This window comes from Acomys russatus, chromosome 32, assembly GCF_903995435.1.
Source record: "Acomys russatus chromosome 32, mAcoRus1.1, whole genome shotgun sequence".
NCBI lineage: Eukaryota > Metazoa > Chordata > Mammalia > Rodentia > Muridae > Acomys > Acomys russatus.
In genome coordinates, this window is record NC_067168.1 from 5,698,854 (window position 1) to 5,719,590 (window position 20,737).

General features: G+C 37.9%; 1 protein-coding gene across 1 annotated transcript in view; it reads right to left on the reverse strand.

Moving 5' to 3' along the window:
• The window catches only part of Mlip (muscular LMNA interacting protein), a 140,236-nt gene that overhangs the window by 37,678 nt on the left and 81,821 nt on the right, over positions 1 to 20,737 (reverse strand). Inside the window, exon 11 of the mRNA XM_051140834.1 lies at positions 12,900 to 13,028. Within this exon, the coding sequence (XP_050996791.1) occupies positions 12,900 to 13,028 (129 nt within the window). The remainder of the gene's footprint in view (positions 1 to 12,899; positions 13,029 to 20,737) is intronic.

Below are 20,737 nucleotides of genomic sequence, written 5' to 3' on the forward strand. Positions count from 1 at the left end.
CAGTCTTCTTTAATTATACTCAACATATTCCATATTATCCCATTAACAGTGACTTTATTAATAAGGCTATTTCTCTGCTCTTTCCCTACTTTTCCCTGAAGGCTAAAGAATGTCGATGTTCATATGTTTTATATTTAGAACATAAATGTGATAAGCTGAGTTTCTCATTACTCGTTTTCACAAAATCTTTAAGGTTGACTCACTCATATGCGTTTTCTAAGTACTTGACTACAAAGGAAAATTTCCATTCATCATTATATGATATTTATTACAGCAAAAAAGAATATACTTATCACCTATTAAATTCGGTTATTAACATTTTATATCACTTCTTGTAGTGAGAACTTTATTATTTAGCTCAACAATTACCTTAAATGTTGTATGCCTTTAATATGCTGTCTTCAAACAATACTGACAATTTCACAGGCCCTTCATGCCCTCGGTTTCATGTCTTATCATGAGAAGCTGTATTTTAGTCATAGCACAAGACGAAATTATACACTTACAACAAGTTAAATTCACAAAGGGTGCAGATATACATCTATATCTTAAATAATTCATATAATTTCAGACTGGTCTTCTTGTCTTTTTCAAATTTATGTTTATGGTTGATAAGCCTATGTGGGACATAGTGTTTCTTGCTATTTATGCTAATATTAGTTTTATTGGGGAGTTGAAATGGCAAATATAAGAGGATTAAATGCAAGAAAACCCTGCACCTCTCTGGACAATGCTGATTTCCCATGAAGCTTCACTTTTGAATGCCCTTGATAGTCAACCATTTTGAAATCACTCTACAAGAGACAGTAAGCAAAGCACAAGCCTTCCTACTTTAGGTGGAATCTGCAGCCACTTTGTAAATGATCAGTATATGGATGTTTTAGAGTCCCACATCTATGCCCTCCGTGATGACTTGACCTCGCCACTATAGTGTGGCAGCAGCCTTGACAAGACACATCATAAATGGGAGCAGCTGACCTCCAATGAGCTTATTTATAAAGATATTGGTGGCACAGGTTTGCTCTCCGGCCATGGTCTCAAACTCCCTTTTCAGTTTATTATTAAAGTGCATTAATGATCTCTCATACCTCACCCACATCCTGTCTCACTCAATTCTAGTGAGTTATCTTGTGCTCAGCACATCCCGGTGAAAATCACTTTTCTAAATGATCTCAAGGGCTTGCCATCCTCCTCCACCACAGCACTCAGCACGTGAATCTTCAAGTTCTAGTTTTTAAAGGACAAAGATATCATACCTGCTCTTATTAGTATAATAGGCAGGGAGCTATTTCTGGTAAAATGTTTCAAGCCACTTGCTCTCTTCATAATTTCCCTCTTCAGTATAAAATTACTTTCAGAAAACTTTCCAAAACTTTAAGCCTTATTTAAGTTCGATTATTGAAAGGGGGCAAATTAATTTCGTTGGTTTTAATATGGTACACTGCAAAACTTCAAGAAGCCATGGGTATAAGAAACAATAATCTCCTGTTCATTAGAGAAAAAAAATTAACAGACAAGTATGTGGTAAGTAAATTGATTTGGCTCTGCTTAATTGACAAAGACATCAGAAAATTAATGTCACAGTCCTGTCTGGGCCACTGGCCACTCTAGAAAAGGTTACCATCTCCTCAACCATTAAACTCCTAACTTCAAAAGCTACTTCCATTGCAATAAAGGGGCATTTTAAGGCACTTTGGAGGCTTCTTATTGAAGAATGCAGATCTCAGACTCCTTTGTTCTTTTCCTAGCATTTTAAATGCTACCTCCTTTCCTGTAGTTTGGAAGTGATAGTGAAAATTCACTGTCTCTGTACGGATGCTGTCTGTTTGTGCTGAGGGTTATCTACAGAGCCCAGGCCAACTGTGGGACCCAGAGCAGTGGGTAGAGTCCCAAGTCTCAGCTACATCCCCTAGGCACCTGCCAGTTCTTTGCTGAAACAGTAAACTATATTTTCAACTGTTCAGAATCATGGGGTTCATCTTCTCTTTTAATTTAAGGCAGCACCCAGTTAAAGTCAGGAACAGTTATAGTATATCCTGAGAGTATGAATCACTTATCCAAAATAAATTCACTGTTTTACAGATAACATCACAGAACCCACAGTACTTTGAAGGAGATTCTGGCTGTTTGTTGGCAACATTATTCACAACAACCAAGACCTAAAAGCAGATGAAGATCAGTCAAGTCAACGAGGCTTCATAACTGTGAACGTGAGGCACAACTCCTTGTTCACAGATCTCAGTTTTGACAAAGCCATATGCATTTTAAGAACAGACACATTTAAACTAGCACATCTATTTTGAAAACCGATGGCAACTCAAAAGAAGTGAACTTGCGAAGTAAGAAAAATTTTAGCATGTGTTTAGTTATTTCAAATCTACTTCTTTTAAAATAAAATAATTAGACCCTAATTTTCAAGAAAGACTTTGGATCCTAAGTAATGAGAGTGTGTGGTGTCTGGCAGTTTCACAAAGCATGTGGATCAGGATGAAGATGGCTGAAGCAAGAACTCAACAGAACAGATGGAGGAAATAGTTCCTAACCGTATCAGCAGGGGAGGGATAAGATACCAAGTCTTTCACCTTTCGGTATCTATGGTTGATTTCACATTTGTACACTGTTCATATGGACATATTTAGAGAAGCCTAGGTTGAAAAAAAAATGTAAGGGTGGCTTATTTTAAAAAGTTTCTGGGGTCCCTCAAAATGGAAAGGAGATGTACTCAGTGACTTCTCTGGAAAAAGTCCATCTCCTTCTTCCCAAAGTATGATTTTTCAAAGAAAATTATGACAGTAAATACTTTTAAATTGTACCCCTTCAAAGAGGCCAGAACCCATTGACCAAGTCCGTTTCATTTACTTATACCAACATTATTCACAACAACCAAGACATAAAAGCAGCTCAAGGGCCTGTCACTGAGGAATAGAATTTTTTTTTTAATGTAAAATGTAGGCAATGAAATATTATGCAGCCTTAAGAAAGGGAACCTTGCCTCTCTCAACAACACACGTGACTCAAAAAATATTATTTCAAATGAAACAAGTCAACTGCAAAAAGGATAAATATTGCATATCTTACACATAAAAGGCGAAACAGCCAAACCCTAGGAAGCAGAGTCGAACAACGCAGTGGTGAAGAGTGGGGAGGGGCTAGGAAGACGGTAACCAATGTGTAGAAAGTTAGTGCGTGAACATTTGTTTCCCAGTTGGTGCTGCCATTTACGGAAGCTCGGGAGTGTGGCTTTGCTAGAGGAAAATGACACGCAGTGCGGCAGTTTTGAGACCTTTCTTAGTTCCACCATACTTCTGATTAACTACCGTCTTTCTGCTGCATAGCTTGCTGGTGAAGACATGATGGCTCGGCTTCCTGTTCCTACTCTCATGTCCGAAGCTTGCTGCCATCCCTCCCCATCACTGTGGCACTGTAAGCCAATATAAACTCTTCCTCAAGCCGTGTTTTGTCATGATGCTCTATCACAGCAGCAGGATAGGAACTAACACAGTACTGACAAGAAGGAAAGAGTGTGGAGGGAGACAGCAGCACCAACTATCACCAACCACAACACCACCACGCTGGGGGAAACAAACCACTTGCCACGCAATTGTATCTTCAAGTCTCTTCTTTCAGCTATTCACGGAAGGTAGAGATGAACTCTGACTTAATGCTCAGAGTGGGGATGTTAAGGTATTATTTCATACAAAAGATTTACTCATTTGTTTGTTTGTCTGTTTGTTTCAAAGTACATGTTTGGGAGGCAAACATTCTGCCTTCAAATATCTAGGACACTGGATACCAAAATTCTGTTAGAAAACACAATATATCAAGAGTATCAATGTGCAATTCTAGGCTAAATGAGATATAATAATTTCATACATTTTATAAGATCATAGTAAATCTACAAGTAGAACAATATGATAGGCATATTTGGGCCCAGGGGTCCCGCTCAAACTAAGGCACCAGCCAAGGACAATACAGGAGGTAAACTTTAAACCCCTTCCCAGATCTAGCCAATGGTCAGAATATTCTCCACAGTTGAGTGAAGAGTGGGATATGACTTTCTCACGTACTCTGGTGCCTCACATTTGACCATGTCCCCTAGAGGGGGAGACCTGGTGGCACTCAGAGGAAGGACAGCAGGTTACCAAGAAGAGACTTGATACCCTATGAGAATATACAGGGGGAGGTAATCCCCCTCAGGAACAGTCATAGGGGAGGGGAATAATGGGAAAATGGGGGGGGGGGGGGAATGGGAGGATACAAGGGATGGGTTAAACATTGAGATGTAACAAGAATAAATTAATAAAAAAAAAAGATCATAGTTCAATAAAGTTAAAAGTCAATGTCATGAAAAGTTACAGAAATGATACAAATACTTTAATAATAAACAAAACACCCTTGATCAGAGAAGAAATTAATGAAATAGAATAAAAAATAATATATAGACAACTTTTGCTTGCTGCATAGAAAGAAATGGATGTTTAGAAGGAGAATTAGTCTTCTTTCAGGGTTGAGTCTTCTGATTGTTTATTCAATATCAATTGGTTAGCCCTAGAGACATAGACATGCCAGCAGCACTGAACAATTTCAGCAGGTTATATTTATATGTTTATTCATTTACATGTACTGTATAAAGCAAGGGTTAAAAAGGTTGTTGAATTTGGGAGGGGTGGACAAGGGGTGAAGGGGTAAATAATATAAGTATACTTTAATTAAGTAAAAACTAATAAATTAAAATATAGAGAAATTCAATCAAACAAATAGTTGATTTTGGGGGGGGGGGAAGAAAGACAATATTGAAAAACTCCTAGCAAAAACAGTCAAAAGCAAAAGTGAGATGACATAATTAATAAGATTAAAGTACAATAAGATTTCAATGGGATTTCAATGTGGATATCAATATGATACAGAGAATCAATGGGTAGTGCTTTGAAAACTTGTATTCTAAAGATCTAGAAAAGCTAAAAGAAATAGGTAAATTACCAGACACGTAAGAACTACCAATATTAAGTCAAAAGGATGCAAAGACCTTAAACAGACCCACAGCACTGAATGAGATTGAGGGAAGAATAAAACGTGTCCTGAGATCCTCACAGCCACCTTCTAACAAGCCTTTAAAAAATGGGCTGGTTCCAATACTTCACAAAGAGATGCACAAAATAAATACAGAAGGAACATTATCAAATTCCTGCTATGAATCAGCATCACTCTAATACTAAAACTGGAAAAGGACACAACAGGAAAAAAATGATTATAGATCAATTTCTCTGATGAACAGAGACACAAAAATTCTCAAATTTCTCCAAAACCAAATTCAAGTGCACATTACGAAAATTTTACACCATGACCAAGTTGGTTTTATTCCAGATATGCAAGGTTGGTTCAACACACAAAAGACAATAAATGAACTATCTCTTCATGATTAAAAGAAGGCTATGAATAGAAGAAACATACCTCAGCACCATAAAGGCTACACGCAACAAAACCTATAGCTATTGTATACTAAATAGTGAAGCACTAAGAGCATTTTCCCTAAAACATAGAGCAACACAAGGTTGTGACTATCTATTCTCTTCTTTAATACAGTCTTAAATTCTAAGATGGAGCAATAAGACAAAGGAAAAACATAAATGCAAAACGAGAAAAGGAAGAAAAATAGAAAAAGAAGCCCGCTTCCAGACGACAGGATCTACCCCTTAAAAATTCTTAAAGACTCCAGAAGAAACCAGTAAGCCCTAATAAATACTTTTGACAGGATTCAAAATCAACATATAAACTTATACACCAATAGAAAAAGCAGTCAATAAAGAATTGAGGGCAATGAAGAGAAATCTCACTCACAATAGCTTCAAAACAAAAGAATACATAAGAATATTAAACTACTAACAGTGGGTGATACAGAACCCCAACTGGAAATCTTATGTCACCAAGTAAAAACTCCAGTATCAGAAATGGGTTACATTTCATTCATTCAAAATGTAGAAAGGGGGTCCCATAAATTTCTGCAAAACTCATAGACTGTTGTCAATGTTATTGGTTACCCTGCACAACCTGATGGTAAGAAACTGTTTCTAGAGACACTACTTGTTTGTGCTATGAGCCATGGAGAAATAGAGCTTTTTGCTTATTTGTTTCATTTTGTTTAATTTGCGTATTTTCCATCTTATTGGTTTTGGTTTGTTTGCTTGTTTTGATATTCATTTGTTTGGTTTTGGGTTATTTTATGAGATAGAGAAAGAACATAAAGTTGACTGGGTTGGGAGGAAAGGAGAAGAATATCATCAAAATAGAACATATGTGAAAAAAAACTAATAAAAAGAAAAAAATACCTAAGAATAACCCTAGCCAGAGAGGCAAAAGACACATAGAATGAAAACATTAAACACTGAAGTAAGAAATTAAAAACAGTAGAAGGCAAAATCTTTCCCGGACGTAGGCCCTGGCTAGTTAATATTAGAAAAGAGGCAATACCAAAACTTACCTACACATTAAAGGCAAACCCCACCAAAGTTCAGATGATTTTTCACATACTTAGAAAAAAAAATATCCTAAGTTCACATGGAAGCATAACTGTCCTTGAGAAGTCAAGGTAATCCAAGCAGAAAAGGCAATATTTGAAGTACCAAGATAGCTAGGTTTAAATTATATTATTGCCACAGTGATACAAACACCATTCTATTGACACAAAACCAGGTTTATAGACCACTAGAATAAAATATAGAGTGGAGAGAAGCCCACACGGCTACCTGATGTGTGTGTATATGGTGTGTTTGTGTGGGGAGGGTGTTTCGTGTATGTGTTGCACCAGTGTGCACATGCATATCTCATCCCTAGGATTTCTCCATATAGTTTATTGGAACTGAGGCGCCCATTGACCAGGGGCTCACCCACTAGATTTGGCTGCCTAACCAGTGAGTCCCAGGAACCCTGTCCGTCCTCACAGTCCCTGCAAGTCCCTGAAATTACACATGGCTTTTCAAAATGAGTTTTGCAGATTGAACTCAACTCATGTTGGTGAGGCTTGAAGGCTGTAGCTTCTGACATGACTAGAAGACACAAGCTTACAGCAAATCCCTATTCCTCTGTCACTTTGCACACTTTTAAAGGACATCTTTTTAAAAACCCCCCAATAAAGCTGCGGAAAGGAGCTGTGCAAAGAGGGAGAGAGCCATAGGCATTATCCTGTATTAAGCCACAGGACATAAATATAAGGCATATGATCAGAACACTCTGCAGTGACAGACATAAGCTGCCTTGACGCTAAGTTCAAGGGAACCTTTTGTCATAGAGACTCCTGTAAAGTGACATGGAAGAATGCATCCTCTTTTCCTCCCAACCAGTAAAGTTCGCCAAAGCTCTTCCCTGTGAATAGCATCCATTGGATACAGTCATCTTCTGTTTTGAAGTTCCATTGTTTAATACTTTTAGAATTGAAACCAAAATGGATTTTAGAAAAAAATCTATATTAACGAGGCTCTTATTTAAAACTAGATTGCATTTCTATGAGAGGCCCTAACTGTGGCAATGGCCAAGCCCTTGAACAAAGACGGAGAATCTTGGGCTACACAGATTTCAGGACACGACTGTGTAAAGCTTTCACAGTGATATCCTTCCTTTGTTGAATGAGGGCTTACCACCAACTATTCCGTAACAAATAATGCCTTGTATCATGACATCAGAAGTACAAAGCTGAGTTTCTTATTATATTTGCTTAAGAACAAAAACAAAACAAAAGTAAATCTTTTGAAAATTTTTACCCTTATATACATCAGGTAAAGTGGACAGAAAAAGAAGTCTCCCTTAGCAGTATAAAGGCTGGCAACAGAAACTACAGTGCTTTAGTTATGACCTTACGATTTTTATGTGAAGACAAGGTCAAGATAATTGTAATGCCTAAGAAGAGTAATGAAAGCTTAAATATGCAGTGAGCATATCTGATTGTATCCTGGGGAGAAATAGTATTATTTCAAAGGGACAGTTTTCAAAAAATACAAATGAATAAATCAGCTCATTATGTTTATGACAAAATATCTGTTACATATATTTATCAGTATATTTATGATAATACCTTCATATATATATATATATATATGTATGTATGTATGTATGTATATATATGGGAAGGAGGGCTGTATGGGATAGAGGAAGGGAAGGAAAGAGGGAGGAAGGAAGAAACATTCACAACAATAGCACTGTTTGAGAAAACGCCAAATCCTCTTGATTAAACTTTCCAAAACCGAGGCAACACTAAAACATACTCTGTTTTTCACTTTTTTTAAACAACCCAAGTCATTTAGTCATTTCTACAGCTAAAAAGGTTCTTGTAAACATCTTACCTGAAAATATGAGTCAAAGCTTAGTCATGATAGAAGGCACATTTGTGACAGAAGAAACTAAGCCACCTTGATTGAAAAATGACTTTTGAAAAAAAGTTGGTAATTTATGGCACTCAGAATAAAAAGGAGGCATTGTTCCTTTTATCTGTGACAAAGATATTTTCCCATTATTTCACTTGGGTGGGGAGCAAGGAGGAGTAGTTGAAGGTCACAGTTAAAATATAACTTGATGGATAATTAAATAGAAATCTGAAACGTTCTCACATCATTGTCAAGATGAAATATTGAACAGAGAGAAATTGGGAGGGAAGGGAGACAAGCTGAAGGTTTAAAAATATCTGGCGTGGGGGGGGGGTGAGGAATGAATGAAAATAATACAAGGAGGAAATTTCTCCCACAATGATCCTTTCATATTTCTATGAGTGCTAAGGATAAAATTCTCTAAAGTCAGTGCTTCTCAGCCTTCCTAAGGCTATAACCTTCCAATAGAGTCCTTCGTGCTGTGGTGACCGCCACCTATATGATTACTTTTGTTGATAGCTCATAACTGTATTTTTCTATTATTATGAATCATAGTGTAACTATCTGTGTTTTCTGATACTCTTAAGTGATTCCTGTAAAAGAGTCAGTCAGCCTCCTGAGGGGTCACAACCCACAAGTTGAGAACCACTGCTCTAAATGGTTGTTTTAACCAAAACACATCTCCTCCTGTACTGAAACAGGTCAGAAGGAAAATAAAATGGAGAGGGCAGACATGCTAGAAACACTATTATTCATAAAGAAAAATAAAGTGGCTCTGGAAGAAAAACAGAAAAAAAAAAAAAAACCAGTAGGAGCTTCACTTGCTTTCAGTCCAGGCCTTCACGCTTGGCTCGCTAAGGCTTTAAGGAGGTAATAACACATCTAGTCTCAGGGACAGCATTATAACTATAAAGAAGAAAAGGTGTTTTACACATTGCTTTGTAAGACTGAATTAAGTTATTGTACGTTATATTAAAATGAAAATATTCAGTGGAGAAATTACCTTCACCTAAATAGATAGGTTAGATGATTAGCGAGGCATTGGTTACTTTGCATGCTGACAAGTCATCAAAGCAATCTGAACAAAATTTCATCTCGGATCTCTGCTCCTGCAGAGTGCTCACTGGCCCAATCAAGCCCCAGTGGTCAATACAAGCATCCTTCAGAGGACATGGGCATCATGGTAAGTCTGTATATTTGGGGTGGAATGGGAAGATGTCTTTATAATAATTCAAAAAGGGCCATAAATTGATACAATAATGAATTTGGACTTGATTTCCAAGAAGCATAAGCTTCATTCAAAATAGTTTGATTTTTAAATCCATATAATATAGAATGATACTCTTCTCCCTAGGACATTTTGATGAAGAAAAATCATTAAATAATAAGTCTCAATTACTAGATTTTGCATTTAGTCTCAAACTTTGCTCTTAGTGCTGAGAGGCTATTTTCAGGCAATTTGTCAGCTCCTAATCTGTTCAATAGGGTGCTCAGCTGAATCTCTTTGAGCTACGACACGTACATCTCTGCCTCGTCTCATCGTCTTTAGCATCTGACATTTTGTAACAGAGTTTTTTGAAATCGTATTTTATGGCAGTGAAGCTGCTAGGGGAAATTTATGAACTTAACAATCCCATCCAACACGTCCTGTCATGTGGAACTGCCCCCCGCTACAAGGGAGATTAGTGTGTGTGAGCTGTTTCAATTTGGCTGGCTTCCCGCCTAAGGAATTTTCTATTACATGGGTGAATGAGATCAACCAAGTCTGGAAACATTTGATTTGTTGTTCTGTGGCAGATTGAGAGAGAAAGAGAGAGAGAAAGAGAGAGAGAGAGAGAGAGAGAGAGAGAGAGAGAGAGACAGAGACAGAGAGAGAGACAGAGAGACAGAGACAGAGAGAGACAGAGAGAGAGAGAGCAGTAGTGACTGGAGCTGAATGTGAGCACCTTCATATGAAGTCATGGTGAGGTAGCAAGGCTAGCATCGTGGGTCACTGATACACACCGAGTTCTAAGCGGACATCGCTATGTCCATGTGTGAGCTGCTTCACTGTAAATTCTGGACACAAAGAAATTACAAATAGTGCTCGACACATAGAAAGCAGTTGAGCTTATGTGCCCTTCCTGGTAGTGCAGTGGCCCCAGGATTCTATCAGACTTTCACCCTTCCCACACAGTCAGCAAACAAAGCCAAGGAAGTGTTAGAATTCATATGTTGAATGCTAGGGTTTTTTTTTTTCCAGTTCTTAATATTCTGTAGCATCCTATTAGGTCAGATGTCCTACCTTCAAACAAGGATATATAAAAAGAGTTAATTAATGAAAGAAAATGTAGACACAATTATGTCTCTAGTCCACAACCATTTGAAAAACAGACATTTGCATCCAATTATCTGAGTGCACATATGTAAGTTGTAGCATAAACAAATCTTTTGACTTGTATAACCACAAGTCAATTCTTTTTAATGACAAGAATTTCCTGAACTAGAAATGAAATTCATCATTACACAGGAAAATGAAAGTGATAAATTATAGGCAACTTAACCTGATGTTCCAAAAGAGCATTTGACTGAAGAAAAATTAAGTTTCAAGATTATAAAAAAAAAACTAACAATCTTTAATTTATAGCAGTTAACCAAATTTTGAGGAATAAAATGTGCATAGATAATAATATGTGAAATTTATTTTAGCATCTAGTTTGTTTTCATATAAACACTACATTATATTTTAATAGCCTTTCTATGATCCAAAACGTCACATTAATCTTAAAAAATATTAGTGTTGTACAAACAATAGGTTCTTCATAAGTGTTTTCATTGACAATGAAATCTGGTTTCCTAATAGAAACTTATATTCTTATAATGTATATAATTAATAATGATAAATTACATACCAATAAGATTTCTTCCCCAAATGAAAACAGACTACCTCTGACCCTCTTTAAAGGTTCAAACTTGTAAAAACCAGAGCAGTCTCACAAAGTGAACGTAAGTAACTGGGAAACATTTTAATCTTAATTTTCTTCTCATTTCTGATATGAAATCTCACTGTGCTGTCGAGTCTGGACTTGAACTAATGCATCAGGAGGTTGTACCACTTCAGCCTCTCGTGGGGCCAGAAACACAGCTGGACATGAATAAAGTCAATGGTTGTTCATGAAAAAGTATATATAACCAACTTTTTCAAGGCTCCTTAAAGACTTCAGAGCCATATAGGGTTAAGCAATGATTTAAACTAACCCAAGTCTTGGAGTTTAAATGACCTGTGAAAAGGGCTTGATCCTCAAAGCTTACTGCACATATTAAGAAATTGAAGCCACAGGAAAACAATCTTTCTGGGGTCAAAGAGCTAATACCAGGCGTAAGAAACATCCCTTACATCTTATAAATAAAAATGTAATTTACATTTTAAGAAAATTGCCGGCTATGACCTTTGAATTAAACATTTAAAGACTATATTATACTCACATTCTGTTATGAATATATCCATCACAGACTATAAAACGTAATGAGTTTATGTGTTCTGATTTTATGACATTTTTTTCTGTTTCGCATTGCTTATCCACTTAATTCTTAAGAACAAAAAAAGTACAGCCCATGTCTATATGTTGCATTTAATAAAGTCAAGTAAAGCTGTATAATTACTCTGTGGTGGCAAAATGAAATTGCATATACATTTAAATTTTTAAACTTATTTTTCTTTTATGTGCATGAGAGTTCGGCTCTTGACATGTATAAGTGCACACATGCATGCAGTACTCAAGGAAGACAGAAGAGGTATAAGATCCGTAGAACTAGCTACAGACAGTTGTGCACCACCATGTGGGTGCTGGAAACTGAACCTGGGTCCTCGGCAGCATCAGGGAGTGCTCTCAGCTGATGAGCTACCTCTCTAGGCTCTGCAGTTTTATATTATGTGCATGTGTAATGCCATATTCTCTTTCGTTATAGAAAGGTTCTACTGACAGTTTTCCTCTCTCCCTTCTGCAGCGTTCAGCACACTAAATGCAAATAGAGCATGCGTTCTCTACACACAGAAGTGAAATGTCTCGAGTCCTATACAGTAATTAGCATTCCTGAGCTAGAAGAATCGCATCGCTCCTCACACATACTATGTTAATATGAATCTGGACACTGGGATTTTTTTCCAACTCTAAGAAATCTAAAATATCATATATTCTCAAATATAAGCTAGACTCAGAAATAATAATTCAGTGTCAGGTGGCCATCCACAGCATGCTCCTGAGGTCTTAAGATGAACAGTGCAGGTTCCTACACAGCACCGTGATGTGTAGATATTGGGGGTTTGGTTGGTTAGTTTGGTTTGTTCATTTGGTCTTTGTTTTGCTTTGTTTTGTTTAGGAAAAACTTTGAGATGCTTCAAAATAGCACCCTTGAAGGATAAATAATTTCTATTTGTATGCAAAATGACCTTTTCTATTAACCAGTATGGACCCTTGTAAACACATTTTCTTGCACTTGATATGATATTGTTCTTTATGTGGGCACTTATCATAATATGAAATACTTCCTTAGGTGTATACGCACCTGCTCAGAAAACAGGCCACTGTTGTCGTCAAGGTATTTGCTGAAGGGGTTGGGCTCATAAACTTCTTCCTCCTTTCTCAGTAACAGTTTGGATTTTATAGGTACTGGGCGAATTACTCCAGGCTTAGTCTTCATGAAGGAAAATGTTTTTAAAATAGAGAGGGAAAATACTATTAAAATGAGTAAGTATCATTATTGTTGTTATCCAAATGTTCTCACAGTATTTCTTTTTAATTTAGGATCCTTTTTTAATAAAGCAACTTTAACTTTAAAGTAATGGATAGGACACTCTAGAAATGAGATCATTTTAACAATGTAACCATTCATAAAAGTCAATATAATTGTTAAAAAAAAATCATAATCAATGAGTTCATTGACTAAGCAACCAAATTATAAAGATCTACCATCATAATCTAAAATTGCAAAACCATACCAGCTATATTTCTATACCCTTCATTTGATAAATATTCTTTGAGTGTCTGTTTTGTAATATAAAATATACCACCCAAATTATGTATAAGCAAAGCCAATATTATGTACAGCTGAGCTGGGTCTAGATGGAATAGAGGCTATACCTCCCCACAATGTGATAGTGAGATCTGAGTTACCTTCAATTACTTTGCATCAAAGCAGGTTCGATAAAATGCCCTAATTTAAATTAATAGGCAGTTCTGGTGAAATGAAGAAGCTTTATGAAGCTGCAGCCCAAAGAGGAAAGCACTGGAATTAAATGCCAAAACAGTCAAGGGGCCCCGCTGGGCTTCCTGCCCTGGTGTTCCCTAAGGCTGTCCTCTCCTCATGCAGTATGCTCCAGCTGATGTCGCCTATGTCAGAACACCGTCAGCTACCACATCAGTCACTAGGAACTCATAAATTTGTAGCCAATGGCAATATGAGAAGGGGTTTCTTTCTTGAAAAAAAAATGTCTAAATGTTTCACAAAGTGTAAAAATCTTGTCACACTGTCAAATGACACAAGATGATTGATACATCTTGAATCGTGCCAAGTGAAAATTCAATAAAGGGAAATTGTACCACTCTTTGTTTAAGCTTTTTTTTTCCCCCCACAATCCTTCTTGTCAATCCCATTCCTCTTGGAAAGCTGTAAATTAGCACCAGCTAGTCAATCCTGGGGCTCACAAGTTAGGCCTTAGGGGATTACATCTATCTCTCTGCTCTGTAAGGCATTTGATGTATTTTGAGTCTTGGATAAATGTCGCTCTGCAATACTTCATTCAGTTGCTATTTCCCCAGCTGTTTTCCACGTATATGCCAAGGGAAGAAATAGAGATTGAGAAAGTGTTTCCTCTCTCCAGGCTGAGAAATAGCTCCAACTTAAGAAACTGCTTTATCTCCAGGGAGAAAAATAAGCCAGTGGTATCCAGTTATTTAGCAAGCGTGAGAGCAAGTGTCCTCAAGTGCACAGCATGACCATGCCACTCCAATGCTATTGCCAGGTGCCAGGACCATGGACCTATGTTGTACAGATGTTTTTCTTTTCCATGAAATGACCTGCTAATTTCTCCTTAATTATTCTTCTATTCCTCCATTTTGTTCATGAAATCAGTATGGAAAATCAAAATGACCTTCCATGGGCCCAAACCAACATAGAAATTTAGGAGTTTAAGGCAGGTGTCAGCACATAGAGAGGGGAAACTGCCTAACCGAACATGATATGGTAGAGAATTCCCACGCCAGAGAAATGTGCCTGTCTCATTTCCTGCATTGCAAGCAGGTGTTTTGAGTTATATTGGCCTGGAGCCCATCTTCCTTGTGGCCAACACCTTCAAGGATGAGATGAGAAAAGAAACCGTTTGGGCCCATTGAGATGGCTCAGAGAGGAAAGGAGGTTGCTGCTAAGCCAGAGGACATGAGTTCAATCCCCAAGACCCACGTGGTAGAAAGAAACAACTGATTCCCATTAGCAGTTCTCCTCTGTTCTTTTACACACACACACACACACACACACACACACACACACACACACACACACACACACTTTAAAATAATGTAGAAATAGAAAAAAGGAAGGAGACTTTTGAGGGTGTGAAATACTAAGCTATCAGTCAGTTACTATTACCTCACATTGCCTCTGTGCCAGCCTGTATGTTGGCGGCTTTCTGTGTGCTCCTGGATATGATGGTCTCCTCGCTACTAGATGATTTCTCAGCTTTGTGTCCAGTTTCCACTGTGCTGTGAGGTTTTCCACCTTTTACTGTTACTAAGAACTGCACATCAGGCTTAGTCTGCAGGAGACACCTGAGTCATCCTTGCTCTACATGGCCACCCTGCTTGTCACAAATTGCTCTTCCTTAAACTTTGCACTGGCTCTTTCTTCGTTTTTATTTTTGCTTCTGTACCATAACCTGGTATAATTGTCAGTATTTCATAGCTACAAGTGCAAACCGGGGCAGCGGGGGTTGTGGGGAGAGAAACAGGCAGACAATGTCTTCACTCATATTGTCTGTCACATGGCCTTTATCATAGCTTTCAAACTCTCTCACTATTGGTCAGTTTAAAACTGTGATCGTTATGCTCAACCATGTTCATAGCTGCTTTATACATAATAGCCAGAACATGGAAACAGCCTAAGTGTCCCTCAGTAGAAGAATGGACTAAGAAACTGTGGTACATTTACACAATGGAATACTACTCAGCTATTAAAAACAAGGAATTCCCAAAATTTGTGGACAAATGGATTGATCTAGAAATTATTATAATGCGTGAGTTCACCCAGAAGCAAAAAGAGACAAATGGTATATACTCACTTATATCAAAACATTAGTCCAAGGGATACATACCATGAAAAACTTTACTTACCAAGAAAGTGGGTCAGAGGAGAGGACATCCTATTGAGACTTTAGGCAAGAGTAACATGGAAGAATAAGGAAATAGTAGGACCCACAGGGTCCTGGAAACCTACAAGAAGAACTTTATGACAGGCAGATCTGGGACCTGGGGTCCTCCTCAAACTAAGGCACCAGCCAAGGAGAACATAGGCATTAAACTTTGAACCCCTACCAAGACCTAGCCGATGAACATGATATTCTCCACCATTGAGTGGAGAGTGAGATCTGACTCTCACACGAACTCTGGTGCCCCTTTTCTGACCATGTCCGCTGGATGGGGAGGCCTGGCGGCACTCAGAGGAAGGATAGCAAGTTACCAAGAAGAGACTCGATATTCTAAGAGCATATATAGGGGGAGGAGGTCTCCCTCAATCATAGACATAGGGGAGGGGAGAAAGGGGGAAGTGGGAGGGAGGGAAGAATGGGAGGAAACAGGAGAAGGGCTAACAATCTAGATGTAATATGAATAAAATAATAAAATGAAAAAAAAATAAAAGAAAAAAACTGTGATCGTTGTACACAACAAATCAGGCTGAGGGTATCCCATGCCTCTTGGTCTTGTTCTGCATAATTCATAGCCAGTTTCACACCCTTGTGGGCCATCAGTGGCTAATAACATCTCATTCTTCCAGACACCCTGAGTCCATAGTTCACCCACATCAAAGCACTAAGGTTTATATATTTATTTTTCACAAACACTGTGGGAGCTTTAAAGACAAAAAGCCAAAAGTCATATAGTTAATATAATGAACCGAGATCTAAATTTAGGTCAGTTGGTCTGATCATCCTGCTTGTAATTTTAATTTCACTTGTACTTAAGAGACAGAAAGAACAATAGAGAAAAACTAAAATCTGTGTAAAACAGCAGCTTCCCTATAACATCCAACTAATAGTGTAGTCCTTCCATTTTTTGTTCTGTTTAAATTGAATTAATCTCTTCATTTATGCTTCAAATTGCTTTTGAGTAGTCATTGTATCATTCTTTTTTTTTTTTTTTTTTTTTTTTTTTTTTTTTTTTTTTTATTAATTTATTCTTGTTACATCTCAATGTTTTATCCCATCCCTTGTATCCTCCCATTCCTCCCCCCCCATTTTTCCCATTATTCCCCTCCCCTATGACTGTTCCTGAGGGGGATTACGTCCCCCTATATATTCTCATAGGGTATCAAGTCTCTTCTTGGCTACTTGCTGTCCTTCCTCTGAGTGCCACCAGGTCTCCCCCTCCAGGGGACATGGTCAAATGTGAGGCACCAGAGTATGTGAGAAAGTCGTATCACACTCTCCACTCAACTGTGGAGAATATTCTGACCATTGGCTAGATCTGGGAAGGGGTTTAAAGTTTACCTCCTGTATTGTCCTTGGCTGGTGCCTTAGTTTGAGCGGGACCCCTGGGCCCAAATCTGCCTATCATATTGTTCTACTTGTAGATTTCTAGGACCCTCTGGATCCTTTTATTTTGCTGTTCTCCCATGCGTCTCTCATTTAGAGTCCCAATAGGATGCCTTCCCCTCTGTCCCAGTTTCCTGGTAAGTGAAGGCTTTCGTGGGACATGCCCCTTGGGCTAGTATGCAGATATAAGTGAGTATATACCATTTGATTCTTTCTGCTTCTGGGTTAACTCACTCATTATGATCATTTCTAGCTCAATCCATTTATCCACAAATTTCGGGAATTCCTTGTTTTTAATAGCTGAGTAGTATTCCATAGTGTATATGTACCACAGTTTCTTTATCCACTCTTCTACTGAGGGACACTTAGGCTGTTTCCATGTTCTGGCTATTATGAATAAGGCTGCTATGAACATGGTTGAGCAAATTTTCTTGTTGTGTGCTGGAGCATCTTCTGGGTATATTCCAAGGAGTGGAATAGCTGGGTCTTGAGGAAGCCCTATTCCCATTTTTCTGAGATAGCACCAGATAGATTTCCAAAGTGGCTGTACTAGTTTGCATTCCCACCAGCAATGAAGGAGTGTTCCTCTCTCCCCACATCCTCGCCAGCATGTGGTGTCGCTTGAATTTTTGATCTTAGCCATTCTGATGGGTGTAAGATGGAATCTCAGAGTTGTTTTGATTTGCATTTCCCTGATGACTAAGGAGGTTGAGCATTTCTTTAAGTGTTTCTCAGCCATTTGATACTCCTCTGTTGAGAATTCTCTGTTTAGTTCCAAGCCCCATTTCTCAATTGGGTTATTCGGTTTGGTGGTGTTTAATTTCTTGAGTTCTTTATATATTTTGGATATTAGACCTTTGTCAGATGTAGGGTTGGTGAAGATTTTTTCCCAGTCTGTAGGCTGTCGCTTTGTTCTCTTGACAGTGTCTCCTGCCTTACAGAAGCTTCTCAGCCTCATGAGGTCCCATTTATTAATGGTTGACATTAAGGCCTGGGCCGTTGGTGTTCTGTTCAGGAAGTTGTCTCCTGTGCCAATATGTTCCAGGCTCTTTCCCACTTTTTCTTCTAAGTGGCTTAGTGTCTCTGGTTTTATGTTGAGGTCTTTAATCCACTTGGATTTGAGTTTTGTGCAAGGTGACAAATATGGGTCCAGTTTCATTTTTTTACACATAGACCTCCAGTTAGACCAGCACCATTTGTTGAAGATGCTATCCTTTTTCCATTGAATGGATTTGGCTTCTTTGTCAAAAATCAAGTGACCATATGTGTGTGGATTCATATCTGGGTCTTCGATTCGATTCCACTGATCAACCAGCCTGTTGCTGTGCCAGTACCATGCTGTTTTAAGTACTATTGCTTTATAGTACAGTTTGAGATCAGGTATGGAGATTCCTCCGGAGCATCTTTTATTGTACAAGATTGTTTTAGCTATTCTGGGTTTTTTGTTTTTCCATATGAAGTTCAGAATTGAACTTTCAATGTCTTTAAAAAATTGTGTAGTTATTTTGATAGGGATTGCATTGAATCTGTAGATTGCTTTTGGTAGGATGGCCATTTTTACTATGTTAATTCTCCCGATCCATGAGCAAGGAAGATCACGCCATCTTCTCAGGTCATCTTCAATCTCTTTCTTCAGAGTTTTGAAATTTTTTTCATACAAGTCCTTCACTTGCTTAGTTAGGGTAACTCCTAGATATTTTATATTGCTTGTGGCTAATGTGAAGGGTGTGGTTTTCCTAATTTCTTCCTCTGTAAGCTTGTCATTTGTGTATAGGAAGGCTACAGACTTTTTGAGTTAATTTTGTATCCAGCCAATTTGCTGAAGGTGTTTATCAGCTTTAGGAGTTCTCTGGTGGAGTTTTGAGGGTCACTTATGTACACTATCATATCATCTGCAAAGAGGGATAATTTGACTTCCTCCTTTCCCATTTGGATACCCTTGATCTCCTTTTGTTGTCTTATTGCTCTGGCTAGAACTTCGAGTACTATATTGAAGAGATATGGAGAGAGTGGGCAGCCTTGCCTTGTTCCCGATTTGAGAGGAATTTCCTTGAGTATCTCACCATTTACTTTGATTTTGGCTATTGGTTTGCTGTATATAGCCTTTATTATGTTGAGGAAAGTGCCTTGTATCCCCGATCTCTCTAAAACTTTAAACATGAATGGGTGTTGAATTTTATCAAATGCTTTCTCTGCATCCAAGGAGATAATCATGTGGTTTTTTATTTTCAGTTTGTTTATATGATGGATTACATTGATGGATTTCCGTATATTAAACCATCCCTGCATGCCTGGAATGAAGCCTACTTGGTCATGATGAATGATATCTTTGATGTGCTCCTGTATTCGTTTTGCAGTATTTTATTTAGTATTTTTGCATCTATGTTCATAAGAGAAATTGGTCTGAAATTCTCTTTCTTTGTTGAGTCTTTGTGAGGTTTAGGTATCAATGAGACTATGGCCTCATAGAATGAATTTGGTAATTTTCCATCCATTTCTATCTTTTGGAGTAGCTTGAAGAGTATCGGTATTAGCTCGCCCTTAAAGGTCTGGTAGAATTCTGCACTGAAACCATCTGGCCCTGGGCTTTTTTTGGTTGGGAGACCATCGATGATTGCTTCTATTTCTGTAGGGGAAATGGGACTATTTAACTTGTTTATCTGTTCTTCACTCAACTTTGGCAAGTGAACTTGATCAAGAAAATCGTCCATTTCCCTTAGATTTTCAAATTTTGTGGCGTATATGCCTTCAAAGTAGGATCTTATGATTCTTTGAATTTCTTCAGTGTCTGTTGTTATGTCTCCCTTTTCATTTCTGATTTTGTTCATTTCAATACTGTCTCTCTGCCTTTTAGTTAGTTTGGCTAATGGTCTGTCTATCTTGTTGATTTTCTCAAAGAACCAGCTTTTGGTTTTGTTGATTCTTTGGACTGTTTTCTTAGTTTCTAATTTGTTAATTTCAGCCCTGAGTTTGATAATTTCCAGGCGTCTACTCCTCTTGGGTGTTTCTGCTTCTTTTTTTTCTAGGGCTTCCAGTTGTGTTGTTAAGATGCTTATGTGCGATGTTTCCAATTTCTTTTTAAAGGCACTTAGTGCTATGAATTTTCCTCTTAGCACTGCTTTCAATGTATCCCACAAATTTGGGTATGTTGTTTCATCATTTTCATTGAATTTCAGAAACTCCTTGATTTCTTTCTTTATTTCTTCCCTGACCCAGGTGTCATTTAGCAGAGAGTTGTTTAGTTTCCACAAACGTGTAGGCTTTTTGTTATTTCTGTTGTTGTTGAATTGCAGCCTAAGAGCATGGTGATCTGATAGGATACAAGGTATTATTTCAATCCTCTTGTATCTGTTGAGGCTTGCTTTGTGACCTACGATGTGATCAATTTTGGAGAAGGTTCCATGGGGTGCAGAGAAGAAGGTGTATTCTTTCTTGTTTGGGTGAAAGGTTCTATAGATATCTGTTAGATCCATTTGACCCATGGCATTGGTTAATGATGTTATTTCTCGGCTTAGTTTCTGTTTCAATGACTTATCCTTCAGTGAGAGTGGGGTGTTGAAGTCTCCCACTATTATTGTGTGGGGATCGATGTGTGGTTTAA